Below are 16,209 nucleotides of genomic sequence, written 5' to 3' on the forward strand. Positions count from 1 at the left end.
TGAGGGTGAGTGAGGGTGAGGGGTTGAGGGTGAGTGAGAGTGAGGGTGAGGGTGAGTGAGGGTGAGTAAGGGTGAGGGTGAGGGTGAGTGAGGGTGAGTGTGAGTGAGGGTGAGTGAGGGTGAGTGAGGGTGAGGGTGAGTGAGGGTGAGGGGTTGATGTTGAGGGTGAGGGGTTGAGGGTGAGTGAGGGTGAGTGAGGGGTTGAGGGTGAGTGAGGGTGAGGGTGAGTGAGGGTGAGGGGTTGAGGGTGAGTGAGGGGTTGAGGGTGAGTGAGGGTGAGGGGTTGAGGGTGAGTGAGGGTGAGGGGTTGAGGGTGAGTGAGGGTGAGTGAGGGTGAGGGTGAGTGAGGGTGAGTGAGGGTGATGGGTTGAGGGTGAGTGAGGGTGAGTGAGGGTGAGGGTGAGTGAGGGTGAGTGAGGGTGAGGGGTTGAGGGTGAGTGCAAATAGGTTAATGTCAGGTTGATTGCCCATTCAAATTATCACTGTCCTGTAACTCAGGATTGCTTTTAAAACCAGGGAATCCTGTCTGAGAAAAAAGCATGAAACATGCGTAATTACTGTGGTCTTCACTGGCTAAACTAAACACGTGAGAAGTCACATAAAATCAGCCTCTTACTTAATTGTACGAGGAATCCTGGAGACCTATTTAGTGCCCAAATGCTTGTGCTAAATAAATGTATTATATTTCGCAAAGTCCACCACAAACTTCAAAAAGCAAAGAGAGATACAGTAAAATTCCCCTCGATACAATGCCCAGTAAAAATGTGAGACTCCGGCCATGCTTATGTATACACAAAGGCTTACCGAAATGTTAAAGCATGCGGATGAACACCACCCGCTAAATTCGCCGGTTCTTTTAAAAAAGTGTAAGTAGCTGGCCTTTAGGTGAACCGTGTCTTGTGCTGTGAAAAAGAAGTAACCATGAAACCTCTCGCTCACTCATTGCGATCGTGCCTTAACTAAAGAGCACATAAACTTATCGGACCGTGCCGCAAAAAGTATCCCTCGTGTGCTGGACAACTCGGTGATTGAGTGCAACCGATGCGTTAGTGTCTCCAGTGTATTACGTGACATGGAAGCAAAACATGTGTGCACCTATTTAGTGCCCAAATGCTTGTGCTAAATAAATGTATTATATTTCGCAAAGTCCACCACAAACTTCAAAAAGCAAAGAGAGATACAGTAAAATTCCCCTCGATACAATGCCCAGTAAAAATGTGAGACTCCGGCCATGCTTATGTATACACAAAGGCTTACCGAAATGTTAAAGCATGCGGATGAACACCACCCGCTAAATTCGCCGGTTCTTTTAAAAAAGTGTAAGTAGCTGGCCTTTAGGTGAACCGTGTCTTGTGCTGTGAAAAAGAAGTAACCATGAAACCTCTCGCTCACTCATTGCGATCGTGCCTTAACTAAAGAGCACATAAACTTATCGGACCGTGCCGCAAAAAGTATCCCTCGTGTGCTGGACAACTCGGTGATTGAGTGCAACCGATGCGTTAGTGTCTCCAGTGTATTACGTGACATGGAAGCAAAACATGTGTGCAGTGAAAGTGAAAAAAAGAAGTAGGACTAAAGTGAAACATTAAATCATAGAGAGTGAAAATCTGCCGCCATCTTGAACGAATAAAAACATTTGTATACTGCTGCTACACCAGTCATCTCTTGAAATGCTACTGCACCAGTAGTATATGACAAACATACACAAGGGGAGGGGGCGGAGCGGGTACAATAAACAAGACGGAGGGAAGAGAGGGGAGGGGGGAGGAGAAATGCGACACGGCGGGAAGGGGAGGGGGCGGAGCGGGTACAATAAACAAGACGGAGGGAAGAGAGGGGAGGGGGGAGGAGAAGTGCGACAGGGGAAATGCGAGACGGCGGGAAGGGGAGGGGGCGGAGCGGGTAAACAAAGACGGACATGCACGCGCTTTTAAGCTCAATGCGCATGCGCATTGAGCTTAAAAGTCACGGGCACTGCAAGGAATCGCCACGATTCCTTGCAGTGTGGATAAAGAGCGGATAAGTCCCAATACTCTCGCCTTGCTCGATGCGCATGCGCATCGACAGGCGAGACCTAAAAACGATTGACATATCATTTGTCCATTCGAATTTAGCATTTTTCTTTAAAAGACATTTAATAGGTTCAACTTGGTGGCATAATTTGGAATACATTTTGCGTAAAATTCCGTAAGACCTAAGAAAGCCACCAATTGTTCTTTAGATTTTGGGATTTCAGCATTAAATTATGTTCTCCACATGGTTACGTTTAGGTTTAATTCCAATACCGCTAATTGTGTGTCCTAAATATTCAACTTGGGAAGCTTTGAATTTGCATTTGTCAGTGCAAAGTGTGAGACCCCTTGATGATAAAGCAGATAGTACATTATTCAAATTGCAATCATGTTTTTCAGCATTTTTTCCATACACTAGGATGTCATCTTGGAATGCTATTGCACCAACTACTCCTTCAAGAGTTTCCTTCATTAACCTTTGAAACACTGAAGCTGCGCTGGCTAAGCCAAATGGCATGCGACGGTACCTGTAGAGACCTTCAGGAGTTGTAAATACGGTGTAATTTTTTGATTCATCATCTAAGGCAACCTGATGGTAGGCGCTGGCTAAATCAATAGTAGAAAACACTTGTGCACCTGCTAACATAGAGACCATTTTGTGCAAATTAGGTAAGGGGTGAGCGTCAACCCATATGACATTACTAAGGCTGCGTAAGTCAAGACACAATCTGAGCTCACCTGTGGATTTAACAGAAATCACAATTGGAGAAACCCATGGAGACGATTCAATAGATTCAATTGTCAGTTGTAGTAATAGTGGATGGATTAACCACATAAACAGGGGGATTTGCTTTGGGGTCAATTTTGATATCCATTTGTTCTTGGTGTGGCCAACCCATGAGTGATTTCCTAGATTTTGCTACATATACTTTGCCGTAAGTATGGCGATCTTTAAATTTTAAATTTGCCCAAAAATATCCTATTAGATCTACATTGTGAACAGTATAACCACGAGGTGTAACATCAGAGGGGAGCAATATCTTGTTTGATCATTTGCTATCAAACAGCTTCTTAGCAATAATAGTATAACCAGCACACGAGTCTACTAATACTTGTACATCAACATCATTAATGCAAATTGTGCAAAAAGGAAATTTAAAAACTTTTTTACTGCTACGCATATTAATTACAGTATTGATATCATTTTCATATTCATCCAAAGTATTCTCATATTCAGAATAACCTTGGATAAAGTTGACCCTTTTTGATGTGGACCTACAAACTTTTGAGAAATGCCCTTTTTTCCCACATTTGGAACAAGTTTTCTCAGAAGCTGGACATAACTTTGAATGTCCTAAGTGTCCTTGACTTAAACACCTGTAGCACATAAAAACATGTTTTTTATTGTCTGTTCCAAAATTTCTGTTTCTCCCATCGTATTTTTGAAAACTTTCCGCTTTTTGGAATTTTTTATTTTTTTATTTATCTGCTTCTTTTGAAATTGCAAAAACTTCACTTTTCTCAGTGCCTCTGATTTCTTTCACAAATTTTTCAGAATGCTTAATTGATTTAGCTATGTCAATGGCAGAGTTCAAGGATACATCAGATGTAGTCCTTAATCTCTCTTGGACTTTTTTGTTGTTAGTTCTCATAAGAATTTGATCTCTGAGTACATGTTCATAAGTAATATGTTCAAAATCACAAGATACTGCAAGAGATGGAAGTGCAGAAACAAAATCCTCAATGGACTCATCAGAATATTGTTTTCTTGAATGGAAAATAAATCTTTCCATGACAACGTTTTTCTTTTTTCCATATCTTATGCTTAATTGTTTGGAGGCATATTGGTAAACGTTAATATTTCCAGGATTATTAAGAGAAGGTAGATTTTTAAATTCGTTGAAGGCAATGCCACCCAAACAATGTTTAAGTAATGCTAACTTCCTCTCTGGTTCGCAATCATCACCTTCTAAAACTTCAGCATAAGCTAGAAAAGTTGGTTCCCATGTATCCCAATCCATTGGTGGTTCACCAGGAGTAGAGAAAAAGGAGGAAGGAAGTACAATTCCAGCCATTGTAAATATAAGTAATAATTAGTGAAGAATATTTGAAAATAACTTTTTGAAAGTTATTAATTTCTTGTAAATGTTTACTTCAAATAAGTATAATTTTTCAATAGAAACTAAAGAATAGGTAGATAATACAGTTTAAATGATGAGCGTTGCAGCTGTGAGGAATGGCAGATTTGAAAATACCTGTGAATAACACTGCTGAAAACACAGCTGTGAATTTGCGTGAAGACGTTGTGTTGCTATACGATGATTCCGATGCGATTGCGATGGTCCAGCTGACAGTAAAACTCACGAAGATTGTCCGATTTCAAGAGGTTTCAGTGTAAGGTTACCAAGGAACCCGTACACAAATCAAAACGTCTGCAGGCACACACGTAGTTCCGACATGCGTGATGACGTGAGCAATAGCTGTAGTGACGATGGTGAGGCTGAGAACGTCTCGAGACAAACTCTCTGTAAACTTCGCAAAACACTTGAAAATGTGTTATATCCTCAAACAACGTCAGAAATGAAGCGGAATCACCGGAAACTGCAGCACACACAACGCTGGAAATCTGTGGAACAAAGTTTAGTGTGTCACGCATTCAAGCGAAAACGCAAATGAGGTCAAAAATGGAAAAAACAACAATCCATACTTGATTTAAAAAATGAGTGGATATACTTTACTCCCACTCGTCGCCAGTGTAGGAAAAAGCTTTATTGAGCCCAGCAGGCGACCATATCTGGGATTGCCTGCCATTCCAAATGGGGTCGCAAATTTGCGACCCCATTGGGAATCGCAAACAGTGTGAATACACACTGTTGTACATCCAAAATAGCGCCTTGCAAATTGCGAGTCGCAAAAACTCGCAATTATCGAGGCGCTATTTTGAGCTTCGTACGTCTGGCTCCCTTGACTCCGTGTTTAAACTTTGCCCACTCAAGTGCAATTAATCTGAATACACACTTATTGAATGATAATGACAAGGAGGATTCTGAGGATGATAGTTTCTTTGGGGCAGAACTAAGCCCATCAGAGCTTAATGTTAAATATTAGGAGGACTGTGATGATGAGGAGGACTATCATGACCAACAATGTTATTATTCACACCAACATCACCAGCAACAGTATCAACAGGATATGGTGTGGCTTCCTTCCAATCTCGTAACGGATCTGCTTAAGAGCTGCATGACCAAGCAGGTTATCTCACACTGTGCTGGTAAGTAACCCGGTGGGCACACTCTAACCACTGGGTGATTGTGGGAGCATTCCCTTGCAGGGGCCCCAAGCACCTTCTTTAGACCCCTACCCATTGGCCCTCCAACAGGCCTTACCGGCTTAGCAGAAAACGCATAGGGATCTCTGAGGCTGGCACCATGCCATAGCATCAGTAGAAGCTGGTCAAAGCTATCCGGAGCCCGGGAACATCAGAGGTTGATGGGACACAGGAGTGGCTCACAGCTGATCCGCATCTGCTATGGCCACTGCTGATGAATCCTGTCAGAGTTTACTAGAGCCTGAGAGTTGATGAGTAAAGCGACCGTCGTTCGCATGCTTTATGGCTGCAGGTGACCATCAATTCCACTTCGGACAATACAAAGTAAAAGCTTTACATACAACACCAGTGCTGGTAAACTAATACAGCACCATAAACATTTCTATCTGTAATAATTGCTGAATTTATTTCTGTATTTATTTACTGTTTTATATGTTGTTGACTCCACCCAGCTGGGTTTTTAGAGTGCTGTCAGACCAAAACATCGAAAACAGTCTGGCAAATAGTGGTGAACAGGCAACCTAATATATTTACAAAGCACATAGATTAAACAATACAACAAGAAGCATTTACAATGAGACTTCAGGGTAACAATACTAACATTTGATAATGCCTCGCTTACTTACTTGTAATCTTCATTGTCTGAACCCAGATCTGTGACTGGGGGTGAATGTTTTGCCAATGTGCAACATTCCGTCCATCACCTTGTGTGTTTTGCTGTTCGCCCTATGTGGGAAGGGTATGCCCAGACATGGGTCCCGTGCCCACTACGCCACTGGAGTCAAGCTATCCTGGCTGATGAAGGCTGATAGCCAGAAACCGGTCCTAGTATGCTTGATTCCGGTCCAGGGAAGACATGGCTTGGCAGTTCGGGCTGGACTGTTCCCATGAGGCACAGGGTCAACGCTGATTTGCATATGGCCCAGTCTGAACTGGGGTGGCGTGGTGAGCGAAATAACGATGGATTAAACCCAGATCCGTGACTGGGGGTGAATGTTTTGTCAATGTACAACATTCTGTCCATCACCTTGTGTTAATCTTCATTACTCCAAGTCCAGGGCTTGCTCGCCACCTTCATTACATAATGGGCTTTAGCTCCCTCCACAGAACCCGCCAAGCAAAACAAACCATTCTAGGTATTCCTATCCCTCCCCAATATGGTCAACTCCCTCTTCCTTTGCCACTATTCACAAAACGAAGTCACAGACTTCCCACTTCCTGTCATTTCCCAAGCCTCAAAGATAAATAAAAGGAAGGCAGGATGGGAAAATAACTGTGTCGAGGAAGACTTGGACTCCAAGTAATGAAAATTACCAGTAAGTAACCGGAGCATTCCCTTCTTGCCAGTCTTCCTCTACACTTAAGTATGAGCTGGTACCAAAGCCCCTATCGGCTTCATGATTGAAACAACAAATAAAATGCAGATTTTTAAAGATAAGATTCTGTTTTGCACATTATATGCATTACAAGCAAATATTTAATCATGATAAATATGAACAAAATATCAATCCAATATGTTAGAATCACATATCAAAAGGTAGTGCTTCCATTCAAAACTGCTGAAGCAAAACCCATGGATGTAGTATTCCCTAACACCACTCTATATTGATCCACAAACATGAGAGGGGAGGCCCATATTGCTGCATTAAGTATCTCCGCTATAGATTACCTTTTAAAGGATGCCCAGGAGACAGAAATCTTCCTTGTTGATCTTGCCTGCATATGACTTTCCAACTCTGCTCCTTGAGACTCACAAGCCATAGTCTGTTTAATTCATTTACTTTAGGTGGAGTTGGATGGCTTAAGGCCACCCTTCCCTGAGCTGAATGTTACAAAAAAGCTTTCTGTCTTTAGAAGTCTCTGCCCTCTCCAAATACACCAGCACTCTTCTCTTTAATTGCTCCTCCTCTGATTGAGGATCTTTTGAAACGGTGGTGGCCCCACTTCCCTGTTTCACAGAGAAGGCACCTTGAGCAAAAACTTTGTATCTGACCTTAAAATTAGCCTGTACATCAAAATCCTTAGAAAGGCTCGGTCCTTAGAAAATACCCTAATTTCTCTATTTTTCTTGCTGACACAATTGCTACTAGAAAGGCCACTTTCAAAGTAAGAAACTTAAGGCTCACCTAAGCTAATGGCTCAAAAGGTGGAGCTTGCAGAGCTTTTCATACTAGCGGAAGGTCCCAAGATGGAGTCTGACATATCGTTCTTGGTCTATGTAAGAAGAACCAAAGCCTATTGTGTACTGGAGGTGGCGAGGAAGACTGGCAAGGAGGTAATGAAAAGAAGCAGGTGTCATGGAATTATATAATTTTAGGTGAAAGAAACACATAGAACAGCAACAGAAATTGTAAATTTGGATCCAAATGGATAAGAGAACAGAAAAGGCTACAGGATCGTTGAACCGTGAGGGCACCACGCAGTAAAATTTACCATGCAGGTGATCAGTAGTAGGGACAAGCACATGTTGGCAATAGCAAATATTCACGATCTAATCAATCATATGAAGAACCTACTTTGGTTAAATTTAAAGTAGCTAAGAAATGAATTTTAATTCATTATAAGATAAACAACACATCTTTGAAGGCAAAATAATAAATATAGAGTGAGAAAGGAGACAGAGAAGGTGAGAAGAGAGTCAAAAGTCCAGGCACACCAAGAAGTAAGAACAGAGAGGCAAGAGTTGCACTAAGATATTTCGATTAGGGGCCTGATTGAAAGTTCAGTGGATGGATTGCTCTATCACGAACACTACGGATATCCCGTCCACCATATTACAAGTACCATTGGATATAATGCACTTGAAAATCAGCAGGCAGGATATCCGTAACGTTGGTGACGGAGTAACCTGTCAGTCTAACTCTAAATTAAGCCATAAATCTTGGGATTACACTGCACGTGCAAATGTTTCTGAAAGAGAATGTTTTTATAAAGGGATTGTGAGGAAGCGCGTAACTCCAACATGGCTAACATCCTCGACCAAGCCCTGGCAATGGAGAGTGCTCTAGCCTTCCCTGGAAAAGGGATGGATGAGTGACCATGCCCCTGGGAAGGTCAAAAGAAGCGCGAGGAGGAGGGGAAGCGTCGGAATCAGGAACCGCGTAAAAACGGCTTCGAGACTGACACACGGAAAAGCGGAGACGCGAACGTTTGGAAGCAAGAGGAAGCGGCCATGATCTCTGCAGGCAAGGAGGCGGAGGAATTCCCATTAGGAGCCCACCCCCCGCACTGTGAAACTACCTGCTGGACACTGGCGTAACGAAAAGTGAGGGGGCCTCCCTGCACGGTACTTAGGGGGGCCCCTTCCGGGCTCAATCAGGAGCTCTCCCGGCCACAGTTCAGTGCCGAGGGGGCCCCTTGGAGCTAGGGCCCCCCCCCCGCACTGCGTGGGCTGCGTGGGTCTGTGTTATGCCCCTGCTGCTGGAGTATCTGAGTGCCCCGGAGAAGCCGGAGCAAAGAAGAGCTGTTTTGTTGCACCAACTACGGTCCCAGTGGCTTTAGTGACTAAACAAACACCTCAGCTTCCAACATCAAAACCCAGGAGACGGGTTGTGGTCAGAAGCACTTACCGAAGAGTACACAGTGCTTTTTGTGGGGCTGGTGGGACGCCACCAAAAAGCGGGCACGTGGGTAGAGAGAGACGCATGTGGGAGGTACATGTGGGTGTTAGGGTGGCCTTATCACCATAAGCTTACCACCACTAAACCTCCTATTGCGCATAAACACCTCTGCCTGGTGAAGGTGGCACTTAGGTGATCGTCCCATAAAGGATTGATCCATTCTAATCCCTTGTTTTTGATTTCTTTTCCTGTTCTATTTTTTTGGGGTACCCTATGAGACGTAATGCTTCCTGAAGAAAAGGAGACCTGTCACCTGAAGCCCTCAAAGGCTAATCTGAATTTACTCACATCCTTATTTCATTGCTTTTTTCTGTATCCAATTAATATATATACTCACCACGAGACCAAAACAGTGTGTTTAGCGATTCCATACACTACTACAGGGATTTAAAAACTTGGTGAAGAAAGGGACATTGGTATAAAGAGTGAGGGCATTTAAAATTCTCAGAACATTGACAGAGAATGATCTACAAAGCTTGGCCTGCCTAAAACTGGGAGTGGAGAGAGATCTCATGTTTTTGTACCAAAGGGAACAAGAGACATCAGCTGTAGATTGTTCTTGGTAGAATTAAGAGTGCCCGATATAAAATCCTGATATTACATTTTAGAATCCCATGTACTGATTTGTATGTGGTAGTTCTATCTGTTCCTCTTTGCACTCTGTGGTCTTATTTCTTATTGGTTTGTCACTGCAGGGTCTCAACGCTATGTGGTTACGCGGGTGTCTGAAGCTCATCAGTTAAAAGATGGAAGTCACAAAACTGCTTCTGACCCAGACTTTGGAATGACAGTCAAAGACTTACCACGGTAAGTGCCAATGAAAATTTAAATTGAGGAAACGTCTAAATCTAAAGATGTTGAAACTTATTCATCAGAATCATTAATTCATCTGACTCTTTGCTCATGAGCTCATTGTTACTAACATATTTATTCATTTTGGCTTAGGAAGAAATATTTGAAAATACTTCCACATTAAAATCCCTTCCTCATATGAATTCCTAGAGTCAATAAAATTGCTTGAGAGTTCCAGAAGGACAAAATGCTTGTGTCTGCAGGCACATAGTCACCCGAGCTTCTTCAGACTACCATCTATAAAGTAATGTTTATTGCAAACTTATATTGTGCTTTACTCCTCCTCCTGAAAAAAGGGTGCTGGAAACAGGGAAAATCGAAAGGAGTGGTCATGCCAAAGGAAGTGAGAGAGTTGCTTTGTGGGTTGAGTGGCCTCCTAAAAATGACAGTGTCTTACTGGATGCAGCAGTGTTTACATTGTTACTGTCATGAGTGATGAGAGTGGTGGGGGTAATGGGGAGCAGCAGAAGGAAGGAAGAAGCATCAGAGAGATGAGGGTTAAAATTGGGTTGTGCATCAGGGCCTAAAAAAGAGTTAAAGATCATAGAGCACTACTGGAGAGACACTGGGGCAATCCCTAGAGAGTGCGTGGGAGGCAGTGGCCCCCTTTACAACAGTGTCTGTAAACAGAATCACATACAGCCTCTCCCTATTGGATACATTTATTTGTGTACCTTCAGATGAAAAGGGAGTCAAATAGAGGAAGAGCTGGAGGGTTACTCCTTTCTCTTGATGCTCTTACTTTGAAAAGGACAAAAGCATCAGGGTACATGGATGAGACTTCCACAGGATGTTTGAGCCCTAACACTTTCCTTTCCATGTGTGACTTGAACTTGGTAAGAGGTGAAAGCCTCCGTGCCCAATTGAAATAACTGCATGCTTTGAGAATAGTTATCAGTGATGTGACCATGAATTTGTGATAATTGTGAAAAAAATATGACAAGGAATTATCCGATCCACTTGGTTTGAATTACATTTAAGTAAATAAGATTGTTGTTTCCTGATGCAAGGAAAAGGCCTTGCCCCATTCCCTCAAATTGGGATGTTCACACTCTGTGCCCGATTCCGATCTCGTAAGGAAAGCATCCCGACCAAATTGGATCTGTGATGCTTTCCGTATGATTCGAAGCACTGGAGTCCGAGCAAGCGGGTACAATGCATCTGCATGCTTACGGACTCGGTTTGCTCGGACGCCTATATAATTCTATGGGAGGCTATATACAGGACTTGTACACAGGCTCCCATAGCAAAGAGGGGTGGGTGGGGAAAAGCGTACACCCTGTGACAGTCACCCCATGGTGTCTGCCACACTGGGCATGCTTCGATCAGGGGGACCCATGGGCATCCCCACTGGACCGATTTGGAGGGCTCCACGTGATGGGGGGCCTGCTACAGGCCCCCAAAGAACAAATCCGTCAGCCTTTTCGATCCGGATATACCGTATCGTAAAGGCTGTCCGAATCGTTCATCGTACTTGCTCCCTCGTAAACAGAGTCCATTGAACTGTACAAATCATTTCCGTGCTAGTCATACAGACTGAATTGGGTTCATAAACGATTCCGTCAATGTGGACACGAACTATGCATCGTACTTGGTCGTTCGGACCTGTGTATGAATCGGTCGTAAAAAAGGGCTACGAATCGAATCCGTTAAAGCCAAATCCAATTCGGAGGCTTTCCTTACTGGATCGGAATCAGGCCCTATGTTGAAATCATTGTCACATCATTAAATGGATAATGAAAAATGTCCTAGTTATCGTAACGAAAGTTTCAATTTTATTAAGGATGCGGAGGCGAGGATTATGCTCATCTGTCTCCACTTTAATGAATAGCAGCCATTTTAAAACTAACTTCAACAAATTACAATTCCCGTGAGGCCATGGGAATTTCAACAACAAAAAACAATAGAGTCCAACAAGATGATAGTCTCCTCCTACAACCAATCAGGAGGCTCCAATCAGGGTTATAGTCCATCAGCACTGCCCACCCATCCTCTTTCGGGAGATCTGCCACAGCTGTCCATTCAAGGATCCTTTTTATTTGCATCCATCCCTGCAACAAAAGGGCAAACTAGATCCCTTTCTAGGCTAAGGTTTAAGCCTGCAATGGAACACAACACAGCAGATGTATAGAAACAACCTCCTCAATAATGCAAATAAGCAAAATAAGAAAAGCATGTTAGTTACTAAGAGTAGGGAGGGTCCCACAACTTGTGCCGTGGAATTCTTGGGTGGAATAATCCTCGCCTCCGCTTCCTTAATAGAAGGAAACTTTCTGTTACGATAGCAGGAAATCTTTCATTCTATGTCAGGACCGGAGGCGAGGATTATGCTAGTTTAAAGCTTACTTACCACCATTGGGCCATGTGTAACACAAGTTTGAAGTAAAACCGTTTAAACATCAAGGTTGAGGACCAATCTGCAGCGTTAAGAATATCTTCCAATCGAGCCCCCAGCGCGAAAGCCTTTGAAGCCATCGCCTCACATGTGGAGTGGGCTCCAAACAGATGTAGATCAATGCCTGCCTCTGGCATCACCTACCTCACCCAGCGGACGATTGTGGGGGAGGATACCGCTCTGTGCGGTTTGCACAGGGCAAAGAGAAGCTGCCTCTGTCAGGTTTGTGTACTCCTCGGGGTCCGGTTGATGCAATAAGGGGTCCACCCCTTGACATCCCCAAACTCCAACTGAAAGTTATAGAGTTGTAGGGCGATCAAGTGAGGGAAAGGAAAGGATGGGAACAGCAGGGAGGAGAACCTGTAATACAAAGACACACAGTAAATACACATTCACAATATCCTACTCTCAATATGTCTCACTAAATCTGCATAAATACCTTATCCATCGTAGTACTATAGCCAGCCTGTATAGCCAATGAGAACAACCAGTCTCCAGGGGTGGATAAGTCTACAAAACAGAACACAATCACATGAGGTATACACATTCCTCATTCATACTCATGTTTGGTAATGGACCCTGTGCCTAGCACACCCCGTACCGGTTTCTCCTGTGCTCACCATAACTAAAAAGAATATTGAAAGCTGAACACGACATAAGAACAGTGTCTTGTTTCAAGACAGTCCACTTGAACACACTAGGACCTTATGCCAGAATACCAATCCGTGCACCCAATGTCCAAACCAAAAAGATCTGAATTCCAGAAAAAATGTCAAAATAAAGAAACTGTTCCCAACTAAAATATCACGAAGTTCGAGTTTCCAGGGAATAAGCCTTGCTGCCAAGCACTGTACTGCAATTGCCACTAGTCCAGCAATACGGTATATCTATACATAGTCCTCTCGGTTAGCTCACCGGGGTCTACAATCCAGACTGGCTCCAGGACACAACTGAGCGTTGCAGTAAACTTCACCGGAGCCCCGCCCAGTGCAGCAAAGTCCAAAAATGCGCCCCCTCCGAGCGCTAAGGTTGCGGTTCACTCACCGGGGTCTCCGATCCTGAAATGACACAAGGACGCAGCTGAGCGTTGCGGTTACTTCAACGCCGTCAAACCCAGCGCTGCTAGGGGGCGTGGCCGACAGCCGACGGGAATGGTCGCTTGCTAGTGCGACTCCCGATCCTTGCCCGACCATCCGCCCAAATTATCCGATTGCACATCGGGGTTTCCTCTGCTGTTAAGGGGAACCCCGACAGGAACCGATTGCGCCTCAGGTGGTGTGGTGCTGGTCCCGTTTAAGGCTCCCTGGAGACGGTGGTGCCCGGAATGGAAGACTCCCCCGGGGCCTGCAAGATTGCGGCCATATCGGATTCCCGGCCGGCCTTCTGAAACGGCCTTGACGGGGCGCGGCTGCTCCCGTCTCGATCCCGGGACGAATTTGGCCCCGAGCCGCTAACCGGACCTGCTCTCTGTTCGACCGGAGTGCAGTGGGCCCCAACAAAGACTTCCGGAGTTGCCGGCGACCAGCGGGAGGCGACGCTGTGATGGCCCCCTCCGTGCCGGGGAGCTCTCTACGCGAATCCCCGGATTCTGGGCCTACTGACTGCGGAGCTCCGTTCGCCCACAGACGCCTAGCCGGACCCACATCGGAGTTAGAGCCTGCCTCGCTATATCACCGCCTTCCTTCCACCTGCGGGGGGGCAGGTGTTTGGACTGCGTTGCGAATCTGCCCCTTGGCCCGCGTGAGGGGGAGCGGAGAGGTCTCATAGTTTGCCGAGGAGCATCTCAGGCGAGGCCCCGGCTCTGGCGCCCTTACCCTTCAGGTGCTTCTCACCAGTGGGCCTGTGGCTCCCCTCTGCCTTGCCCTGCGGGCGGCGCCTCCCTGGAGATCACGGGGAGCGTGCCCCGGGGGCCCCGGTGGGTCCTTGCTTTACCCGGCCTGGCTCTTGGCCTATGGAGTGGGGCTACACCTGGATCTGAGCACCCACAAGCGGTCGTATTGGAGATCTGCTGCCCGGGGGGCACTCTTGCCACCCGACTGCCGGACATGCCGCTCCTGATCCGCCACTCGACCCTGGTTTGACGTGGTGGGGGCGCTACTGGCTGTGTTGCCCCCCGCTGCCCACGAGCTTGGCGCTTCCGACCTGCACCGGAGTGGGCCCCTCCTCCCTTGAGCTCACACTGCTGCACCACGGAGACCAGGTACACGCAGCTGCGTCAAAACGCGGGTGGAGACTGCTTTCCTTCCTATTCCCCCGCCTGCTCCTTGGCCCCATCTGCCTCTCCTCGCACGCAGCACCTGGATTCCTGTGCCCCTTGACCCACGCGAGGTGTACTGTGTTGGGTGGTTCCGTGGGTCCTCTCCGCTCCTACGCCGTGGGGACGTGCCGGCCTTCATTCTTCACCTTGGTGCCGCCCTGCCCGACTTGTGTTTGGCCCTACTAGTGAGTCGAGATGGCGTCCGGCAAGGGGTCACGGCCCCCAACTCAGAGGCAGATTAATAAGAACTCCTGGGGCGCCAGGGGGGACAACAGGGAGCCTGCTCCCCCGGGCGATCCGAAGCTTGCGTCCCCCACACAGGGAGCAAAGGCGACTACCCTTGAGGACGTGATGGCTGCCATCGCTGGGGTCCGCTCCTCCTTGGAGACTCGAATCGACTCTGTGAACATTGAGGTGACTCTCCTGCGTGCTGACCTGCGTAAAATGTACTCGAAAGTGAAAGACGTGGAGGTCAAGACGGCAGCTTTGATAGACGACACCTCGACTCTTCAGCAACAAGTTGCCCAGCTTCAGAAACAGCAGAAGTTGATGAGTGACCAGCTGGACGACTATGAAGGGAGGGCGAGACAGAACAACATCCGAATTTTGGGGGTCCCGGAACGAATGGAGGAGCCCTCGGCTGACCTTTTTGTGGAGTCCCTGGTCACAACGCACCTCAAACCAAAACAGCTTTCGAATTACTTTTCTATTGAAAGAGCGCACAGGGTCCCTGGGGGCCAACCTAAGCCGGGGGCCCCCCCACGTCCCATCATTGCGAGGGTCTTTAACTTTAGAGACCGCGACACTATCTTACAAGCTGCCAGATCGGGTCCACCTCTTCTCTTGGAGAACACCCGCATCTCCATATTCCCGGACTTCACAGTCAAGGTGCAGGCGAGGCGTCGCAGCTTTCTGGAGGTCAAGAGGGCGCTGCGCAAAAAGGGCGTTAAATACTCCATGCTCTTCCCGGCGAAGCTGCGGATCGAAAGGGATGGAAAAATATTGTTCTTCTTCTCGCCAGAGGAGGTGTGGGACTAGCTGGAAGGTTGGAGTACAGTGGGAGGCTCTCCAAGGAACCGATCTACACCGGATGCGACCCTGCGGGAAGACTGTCTGCCTGAGAGTCAGGACCTCTTCACTGGCCCTCTTCATGGAGTGGAATGACCTCCCCTTGTAGACTGGCCCCGTCACGGAACACAGAGGTCTCCTCCATGCGGCTGCCGCCTGATCGATGGGACTGCCGGGGGCGGCCCACTTTCTTCTTTGTGCTGACCTCTATTTCTGGGACCTGTTTCCTTCGGCCGAGATCGGGCTGCGCCAGCTGCCTGCCAAGTAACTTTTCTATTGTGTGAATGCTGTTTAAGTCTTATGGTACAACCTTACAATGTGTAGTAAATTTATAATGTTTTTTAGTCGGGCAATAGGTACTGTCGGACCCTCAGTACCCCGTTTATGAGTGGGAGGGCGACAGGCACTCTGCCTAGTTGGGGTGTGGATAGTTTTGAATCCGCGGGCAGGGAAGCAGGGTGGGGAGTGAGGGTGGGGGGTGGGAGGGGTTGGCAATGTTTTGTAGCTGTTATATTGCTCACTTTTGTCCTTAGCAGGGTCTTTACAGTTAGTTTCCTATCGCTCATCTATCCTCTCGTTTCCAGCGGAGCCGTCTTTAGTTTAGCCTTCCTGTCCGTCCAGGGTCCCGTGGTGCCTGGTCTGTTGTCCTGGCTGCTCCTAGGTCTCTGGAAACTGCG

The 16,209-nt window shown here is 46.5% G+C and overlaps 1 protein-coding gene across 1 annotated transcript in view; it reads left to right on the forward strand.

Annotated features, from left to right (window-relative positions):
* Positions 1-16,209, forward strand: part of LOC144768159 (solute carrier organic anion transporter family member 4A1-like) — a 269,403-nt gene that overhangs the window by 100,848 nt on the left and 152,346 nt on the right. Inside the window, exon 5 of the mRNA XM_078651609.1 lies at positions 9,656-9,767. Coding sequence (XP_078507735.1) covers positions 9,656-9,767 — 112 coding nt within the window. The remainder of the gene's footprint in view (positions 1-9,655; positions 9,768-16,209) is intronic.

This window comes from Lissotriton helveticus, chromosome 7 (assembly GCF_964261635.1).
Source record: "Lissotriton helveticus chromosome 7, aLisHel1.1, whole genome shotgun sequence".
Lineage (NCBI taxonomy): Eukaryota > Metazoa > Chordata > Amphibia > Caudata > Salamandridae > Lissotriton > Lissotriton helveticus.